The sequence below is a fragment of the Labrus bergylta genome, chromosome 12 (assembly GCF_963930695.1).
Source record: "Labrus bergylta chromosome 12, fLabBer1.1, whole genome shotgun sequence".
Lineage (NCBI taxonomy): Eukaryota > Metazoa > Chordata > Actinopteri > Labriformes > Labridae > Labrus > Labrus bergylta.
In genome coordinates, this window is record NC_089206.1 from 17667975 (window position 1) to 17676611 (window position 8637).

The 8637-nt window shown below is 40.8% G+C and overlaps 1 protein-coding gene across 17 annotated transcripts; it reads right to left on the minus strand.

Annotated features, from left to right (window-relative positions):
* Window positions 1–155: 155 nt before the first annotated feature.
* nfyal (nuclear transcription factor Y, alpha, like) lies at window positions 156–8350 on the minus strand. Of its 17 annotated transcripts, none has more exons than XM_065961774.1 (10): window positions 8192–8350; window positions 7313–7424; window positions 7047–7130; window positions 5644–5790; window positions 5114–5245; window positions 4921–5023; window positions 4652–4803; window positions 3548–3721; window positions 1594–1704; window positions 156–1421 (listed from the first exon to the last, which is right to left on the minus strand). In XM_065961774.1, exons 2-10 carry the CDS (start codon window positions 7391–7393, stop codon window positions 1359–1361), a joined length of 1047 nt encoding a protein of 348 aa, XP_065817846.1. In that variant the 5' UTR covers window positions 7394–7424; window positions 8192–8350; the 3' UTR covers window positions 156–1358. The 17 variants fall into 17 exon arrangements, with proteins under 17 accessions (XP_065817846.1, XP_065817847.1, XP_020487935.1 ...); XM_065961775.1 differs by having other exon boundaries at window positions 156–1418; window positions 7044–7130; XM_020632279.3 differs by having other exon boundaries at window positions 7044–7130.
* Window positions 8351–8637: the final 287 nt, after the last annotated feature.

Genomic DNA, 8637 nt, shown 5'->3' on the forward strand with positions numbered 1-8637 from the left:
TTCGATAGCTTCTGATTGGTAGCATTTGCTCAGACTGTATTTTACCTGCGAGATTTGAATCAGGGCTCATCTGATTTAGTCGTCCGAAATTACAAATTATGTAAATAATTCAATTATCAAAATATGCATTGTAATGTTAGTAAAACGATTGAGAATGACTTGGAATATTTTTAATTAAATACGATTATGCATATCTCTAATATGAAAACACCAGGGGTTACTTTACTACTCTGATACCTCACAAACTTGTTCCAGTACTTGAAGTCCATCATTTAACAGCTTTGTTATAATTTTATATTACAAAATTTATTATCCATTTCTGAATACACAAACAGAGCATATAAAGAAGTGAAAAACTACAGCTCCCATTAAGTTGACAGCATGCAAATGGATACAACTCTACAATGATGAGAGAATATCAAAACTAGGAGAAGAGCAACCACCAATAACTTAAAAAAATGTAATTGACACAGTTTTGACGAATTCAATGGCAATTTTTTTTTCTTAATCGCAAAAAGAAACATCGCTTAACTTCATCTGATGAGTAAAAAAAAATCTGTTATCTACATTCAAAATGTAAACCTTGGGTGGACTCACCAATGAAGTAATGTCTACATGGATAGAATGTGTATTATGGTGACAATTGTTTTTTACCCCACAAGTACTATTTCTAACCACAAAATCGTATAAAATGTATCCACAGAATTGGGCAAAATAGCAAGTACACTTTGGGGAAGAAAAGACTTTCTGTACAGTATTTTCAAATTAGCATCCCATTTCTGTTTTTGTTCATTTGATGCTGAATTCGTCTCCCTAGGGCAGGGGTTGAAAAAAATGAAAGAAAGTCATGACATCAAAGATAATAGACACAAGTGACGCATCAACGCTTAATGAAGTGTCTGTGACACAAATTCTGTACCATTTACAAAAAAAAATATTTAAAACAACAACAGGTATCCACTGGAGACCAATTCTCCTCTTTTCAACAGACAGGGGTATGGAAGGATGGTTTCACAGCTTCCTTTGTTTGACTAGGCCAGTATACAAAAAAATCATGTTTCCATATTGTTCAAATAAATCCTTATGAGAGTAAAAATCTAGTCCTACATGCTTGACCAGATAAGTTGAACATGGAACAATCTGCCATCTTAGGAAAGATGAAAAGTCTACAGTCTCAGCCGCCACATGGTCAGCTCCCTGGAAGACCGACACGAGAGTGAGAAGAAGACAACCCGAGTGGCAGTGCTGTGTTTTGGTGTCTGATGGTTGAAAGCAGGTTTAGTAGATGGGTGAACTGGGATGAAGAGTCTCAGGCAGGGTGGAGTTCACAGAGGAAAGTGCTGATGTTGGCGTCGGTGCTAAGAGACTCTGATCATCTGAGCCACCGTCTCGTCTGCCCCGGCTACATCCTGCTGCTGCTGCTGCACCAGACCAGAAGAAGAGATCACCACTGTTAGTTACAAGGAGTATCAAATTTAAAATGTTGTGATCTATTCAAATACAGAGGCATCGAAGTTAAAAATGAATTACACAAATTGTTCAATACAAGTCAGGCAGTTAACACAATTGACCGGCTGGAGTCAGTATTCTCACCTGTGCCAGGGCCAACGCCATTTCCTCCTTGTCTTTAGGTGAAAAGAACCGCCCACCGTCTCCTCGCTTACGCTGCATAGCGTGACGGTGGCGAGACTCGTGTAGATATTTCTGCTTAAGACAAGATGGAAGTATTGTACAGTTTAACATTCTGAATACGGTATTTATTTTTTTATACATTTCTATGTATTTTATTTGGAAAATTTCAAAAATAAAATATACAGACAAACAAAGCAGATAAGTATGAGAGCATACTTTCTGTAAAGTCTTGATTTGTTTTTATAGTCCATGTTTGAAAAGGCTGCAGCATGAAGTGAAAGAAACATATCTAGTCCTACTCCTTTTTTCTTTAAAGCTCTATCAATTGTTCCACAGCCTGAGCTTTCAAAAATTAAAACCAGAGAGTACAGTTAACTGGCAAAGCAAAAAAAAAAAAGACACCACAAACAAAATATATAACACATCATCCTGGTACAGACCTTCCATCTGATGATTATTCCATTTTACTCGTTGATTCTTCAGTTCCATATCTGTTTAATATGTTATTCTTGTAGAACATAAAACAGTTTTCATTTCTTCACAGCTGATCCATACATTCAACCCCTTTGTTGTAATATTATGTAGTTTCACATTACTGCTTGTTTTGTTTTTTTAAATCTAATATAACTCTGAGGTTGTGTTTAAATTCCCTCTGCTGGAAATACAAACCTTTGGAAAGTGTCTTCTGGTAACTGATGATTCCTACTGTACATGATTTGAAACAGACAGCAAAGAACTAGTAGCAACGAAGGCGCCTCTTCTCTTGGCCAAAAAGTTGCACTTGAACACATCGCAAAGACTACAGCCAATGGCCAACCACCATGTACGTGAGAGGAAATAACTCTCCATGCCAGCAGGCAGCGGTAGCTTGTTGTTATGATACAAGACCATTTTCACACCGCTGTCGCTCACCACTCATAATATAGGTACTTTTAATCGAGAATGATGTCTGATAAAAAAAAAATATTTTGGGGCTTTTTGTGCCTTTATTGGAGAGACAGGAAAGTGGACAGAGTTGGAAATCAGCGAGAGAGAGAGAGTAGGGAATGACATGTGGGAAAGGAGCCACAGGTACAGCTCCAGACATGGGGCGCCCGCTCTAACCACTGCGCCACCAGCGCCCCATAATGTATGATAAAACATTTAAAATGGCACTGGTGTGGTCAGCCCTTGATCTTTAAGCGGGAAAAAAAATAAGAGGCGGAGGCGACAAATAAGGAGAAACTGCACTAAATAGGTGAAAGCATGGATAGGCCTACTACAGCGGCAGACTCAAGGGGCTTTCCCGAATTTGTGTTGATAGCATAGACTGTAAATAGTAAGGTTGAGAGCTGGAGTTAAATGAAACCTCCGAACAACCAATCCGCGCAGACGCTGATTCAATATGTCGAATCGGCTGAAAAAGTCAGACGGGGGCCGACTATGTTGTGCAAACCTCTGTTTGAGTATAAGTTGAAAGGTCATTACACTCACCACAAAAAAGTAAAGACATTTTCTTACTTGCCTCTCGTGGTGTCAACACATGAAGGTGCTTGTCACGGTTTTTGAGACCTCCGTTCTTTAAGACTAAATTTCTAGATAACACCACATGGTTTTTCCTTTTTGTTAAATATTTATCAGCTATATTTCAGATATTACTGTTAGATTGAAAGATTCCCTTTAACAGTCTGATTTCTCCAGCTCTATGCAGCTTTTGGATGATCATTTTTACTCTCACCCTAACCCTTAAATGAAATCATTTACAGCCATCTTCAATGAATGAAATGTGAGCAGCTTTAGATTGAGTTAATAAGAAGCTGGTGAAGAGAGGAATAAGCGCTTAATACAAGTGCATTCTTATTAACCAGGTAGTGAGGAAGAACACTTCACTGTCACCTCATCTGTGTGTGGTTCAATTCTATCCAATATGTCTTACCCTCCTTTCTTTGGGAATCTTGCCTTCCGCCTCCAGCTTGGCCCTCGCTTGTCTCCGCTTCAGGATGCGATGGTACTGTTTGGCGTTAACGTACAAAGGTTCCTCCTCGAGCATCTCCGCCCCAGGCAGGGGGATACGCTGCATTGTTTGAACTCCACCGCCTCCAGGGACCATCTGACAGAGGCAGAAAACAGGGACGCAGTGCTCAGGAGGTCTGGTTTAAACAGTTCAATCAGGTTGCATCCAGAATAAAGCGATTTATTTGGTATTGATATTCAGTATATCAACACTTTCAATCTATTCTATATTTATAAACTGCCACAGGCTGACATTAGGTACAATTACTTAGGATGTGATTGGCTAGTGCCAAATAAATCATTAAAGAAATGCACCAACACTTTGCCTACAAGTCAAAGTTATTATTTTTTTATGTTTCTTGTCTTTAGCAACACTCTGTTGGTCAATGCTGTTGTTAACTTAAGTCACTAAATGTTTGCCACACCATCAGGTGTGGGGGTCAATACTTTTTTAGCACCAAGCATGATGATCCAGCCAAGTGTCCTTGTTTATCTATTTTATTCCTATCTTCTTTAGTATTCATGTAGCACATCTTTACTTCAATAATGAATGCATTCATGTGAACACTTTTATAAACACATGGACTCAAAGGTGTCTGCACTGCATTCAGAAATTAATAACCAGAATCCCCCCCCACAAAACTGTCTATACACGCAAATTCCACGTGGAGAAGTTAATTAAAGCACAATAAGGGAAAACATGTGTGTGGACATCTGAGCAAAATGACCTCATAATACTCCTTGCATTCAACAGTGTGCTTAAAAAGACACTGAACTAAAATGTTTATGTTGCAGTGATGCTGCTTTGAAAGTGTTTCGGTCATTCAATCATCTTTTTGATGCCCAACAAATGATTCATCAGTGACATAAAGACAAACATGAAGTCTGAATGTAATTTCTACACCATCATTGTTAAGTTTCAAATAGAAAACAGAAAAATCACACATTCTTGTATAAATTTGGATTCAAAATGTAAAAACAAAGGAAAATGTAATAAGATGCTGGATACCTCTGCACAGGGTCTTACCATGACCATTCCACCTGCATTGACCATGTTACCGGAGACGGGCAGGGTGACGGTCACAGTGCCTTGGCCGCTGTTAGTCGTGTTGGTGTTTGCACCCCCTGCCTGTACGATCTGGGCGCCTGCCAAGCTGGATGCTGGAATTGTGATCATTCCTGCCAACAGATTATCATCACACTTCTTGTTCAAAAAGACCACTCAAGAGTGCATTAGTTTATAGAGTATTTAGATCAGAAGGCAGACTCAAGAGGAAGGAGAAAAACTGAGTGTACCTTGCTGCAGGACGGTACCATCTGCATTGACAGGCTGGTACACGATGGTCTGTCCGTCAGCAGTCTGCGCCACCTGTTGGCCCTGCAAGCTGATCTGCTGCCCCTGTTAGATCACAGACAAGGAGAAAAGACTCTCAATAAACCACAATTCTATCTCATGAAAAGGCCTCAAAGAAGTGAATCATTTGAAAACCTGGTTCTGTCCGGCAGTGATGGCGGTCTGCGGCTGCTGGATGATGATCTGTTGGGGCTGACCCTGCTGGCCCTGGAGCTGGAGAGTCTGGCCACCCTGGAGCTGGATCTGCCCTGGCTGCACCAGCTGGATCTATACAGAGACAACAACACAGATTCACTTTAAGGTATTTTATTTCTTACTTTCTACATTTTTTGTTCCATTTCAAGTGCATCAGAACAGCCGAGCACTGTTTCAAAAATCTTCAGAATAAGGTTTTTTGCACCAGAACTAAAAAATGCATCAAAAAAGAAATACCTCTTTAATTAAAAACCTATTCTTCTTTACATAGACAATCAAGTTTAAAGCATGTTAACAGAAACATGTTTATAACTGATACTTAGGCCCTGTCACAATACACTCTTCATACTATACCACTGCACTCACCCAACCAGAACTACTCCAAGAGGACACTGGGTCCTTGTGCAGGAGAACACAGCATGATTGCAATACAAATGATATCCTGGTGGTAACTAAGTTTAATCTCTTACCTGCTGTAGTCCCTGGGCTCCAGATACAGGGACCTGCATTATGGTCTGGCCCTGACCTCCTGACATGGCCTGCACCATTATGGGTTGTCCTGATGATGTGATGAGCTGCCCACCGCTGACCTGGACCATCAGAGGCTGTCCCTGGACCTGCAGGATTTACAAAGACGTTACATCAGCACTTAAACGTGTCAGTATTACTTCAGTATCACTGACGTGTGACAATGGCAAGCAAAATATGTGAAATCAGGCACATCCAAGATAGCACAAGATCATGAATATGTGTTGATTTGTTGTCAATCTTTCTGCTTTGGGGTGTACAAACAAGACACCACAGGTCCACAGTGGATCCAAGCTGAACCCAATATTCTCGAGTATTTCTGTCATGAACCAAACACAGAGTGGTTACCAGAGTATTGCTGATGAAAATAGGCATTACATAAAATTGGTTCAAACTTTATTTGCTTAAAAGCACACAATTAGAGAAAAAGCTGCCTTCAGATTGATTTACATGTGTATCTTCACACACACGGATCCATAAATGTGTGAACAGACAACTGGGATCCAATTTCGGTTAAAGGCTTATAAATAAGAATGAACAACATCTGATATCCTGATGTTTCTTTAGACATCTGTACATGTTTGCTACTTTCACTGAGTCTGAACCCTTTTTTTTTTTTTTTCCCTTCATTCACGGGCCTCCAATCTGTATGAGACAATATCAGGGGCCCATGTATAACCAATTTCATTCTTTATCAAATATCAACCAAACAAAAAAGTTAAATAAGATGCAACACTTTTGCTTGCTACATTTTTTCAAGAAATGTAAACGAAATATAATCTACTGTCTTAAATAAAGTGAATTAGGTCTGTTGATAAATATGATGACGGGAAAATCTCATGTTTCACTTTGTATCGATGATGTCGAACTGGTATATTCATCCATATCGATGAATCCTAAAAACTAGTGAGTTGTTTTATAAAAAAATGTACCATAGAGTAGAAAGTCACAAAGTAGATGATGAAACATGACAAGTGGTCATGACTATGGATCCCTGGTGTTCAGTTCTGGCTCTTTTTCTGTTGTGATACATGTATCAAATGGCTTTTGTCAGGAAGAACAAAACTGTGACATTCTGAATTGTGTCTTGCTTCAAACACAACTCAGATAAACAGTAGTGCTTTGACAGCCATGAGAGCACAAGCAGAAACCAGAGGTTGACACAGAACAGTGCGCTGAGGAACATGCAGTTCAGACAGTTGGAAGACATGCTTGGGGGGGGGGGGAGGAAGGGTGAACCAAACAGCACAGCGATGGGTCATGAAATCAGGCCTCGTCAAGCATGCAAACTCATACGTCGCAACACCATCATGGCACTGACACAGGGCGGCGGTGACACCACTACCTGGAGTGTCTGCACCTGCTGGCCTGAGGCCGTCACCACTGGCGCCTCTGTTTGCAGCTGCACAGCCGTCACTGTGCCCTGTGCCTGCAGGCAAGGCAGGACAACACAGTCGCAGGTGAGTCATTTTCAGGAAAAAAATAAACTGATTATCGAATCAGCACTGGAGCAGCACTCTCCTTCTGTGTACCTGATACCTGTGAACTTACAAAAGGAGGTTAAACTGTTAATGGTATGGTTCTGCAACAGCCAATAGGGTCATAGCTCACCTGCTGTTGGATCTGTCCATTGGTGGTCTGCACAACTATCTGCTCCCCGGTCGTAGTGGTGGCAGTGGTGTACTGCTCCATGACTTGTTATTGTCACAATCCTCTCTTAACACTATAGAAGGATACAGTATTACACAGCATTAATACAATTTGCATTTCAGATAAGGCTTTCGACCTTTTTTATTGAAGCAGAAATAAAAGAAATGTCTTTATTTCCAACCCTAAAACGTCAACTAACATTATTATAGCCAGCCCATTGTTACCGTAAGCGGGACCTCTTACTTAAATAAAAGGGGATTTTGACGGTCCTTATCACCTAACACGCTAACTGAGGCCGTCACATGTTAAATGTAACCTTGTAATTATTAAATGGATGATAGCAGATGATTAGTGAGGTCAGCTGTTGCAAAGCTTCATGTGGTGTTTTGTGCACAGCATACATGTGAGCTAACACGACTTAGCTAAACGTGGTAAATAAAACTAGAAGGCACAAAATGGATGTAAGTCACCACGTAAACTGCGCGCAGTAGTTTCTTTATGTGTTTTTCTCTTTTACAGTGTTTTTCGCTAGAGGTTGAATGGCGCCGTGAACATTACGAGACACTCCTTTTTGTTGGAGACTCTGTATTTTAGCCGACAAGCTAACATCAGCTAAAGGCTAGTCAGTCCAGCAGAGATCATGTTTCTTCGCGGGAGTCAACATTTAAGAGTTATTTTTTATACAAAACAACCGAGGACGCAGCGGTTCAAATCAAACTGCCATACCATTTGTTGTTTTGGTTTTTTTTGTAATTTAGCAAGGGTTAGTAATTTGGTTGGTCCATGGGCAAACCAATCCGTGCTGACAGCTACCAATGCCTTCAATAGGGTCTGTCTTACCGTCTCTTCGCTGTCCGGTTTCCCTCTGATTGGCTCTAGTACAGCTCGCTGAAGCCCAATCAACAAAGTGAGCGGACAAAATGGCGCAAATGAAACAACGGCGCCTGGGAGGAGGTGCGTAGCTGCGTGACACAGGAAGCCTGCGCAGTGTTGCCAGGTCCGCTTGTTTATAAGCGACCTTGGGGGGTGGGGGTTTTCTTTTTTTCTGTAAAGTCGCTTGCAAATATCGTCAGTCGCGGGTTGCGGGGGGTTTTTTTTGGCTTGTTTTTCTAAAGTGCAGTATATATATACTGCTATCAAGTGGCCTCTCTTTTACACTATGTGGTAGGTTAGGTCACCTGTTGGGCTTCATTTAATTTTTTATGAGGTGCCAGGTCGCCTGTTTCCATAGAGCTGGTTGCTTGTTTCTCTCGCGAGATCTGGCAACACTGATCCTGGGACAAAGC

What these genes read in the sequence shown, in the direction of transcription:
- nfyal (XM_020632274.3), bottom strand. Translation starts at nt 7,393, where the DNA reads ATGGAGCAGTACACCACTGCCACCACTACGACCGGGGAGCAGATAGTT. An exon ending in TCACTGCCGGACAGAACCAG is followed by an intron (nt 5,024 to 5,113) that starts GTTTTCAAATGA and finishes GTGATCTAACAG; the next exon opens with GGGCAGCAGATCAGCTTGCA. An exon ending in AGATTCCCAAAGAAAGGAGG is followed by an intron (nt 1,708 to 3,547) that starts GTAAGACATATT and finishes TCTTGTCTTAAG; the next exon opens with CAGAAATATCTACACGAGTC.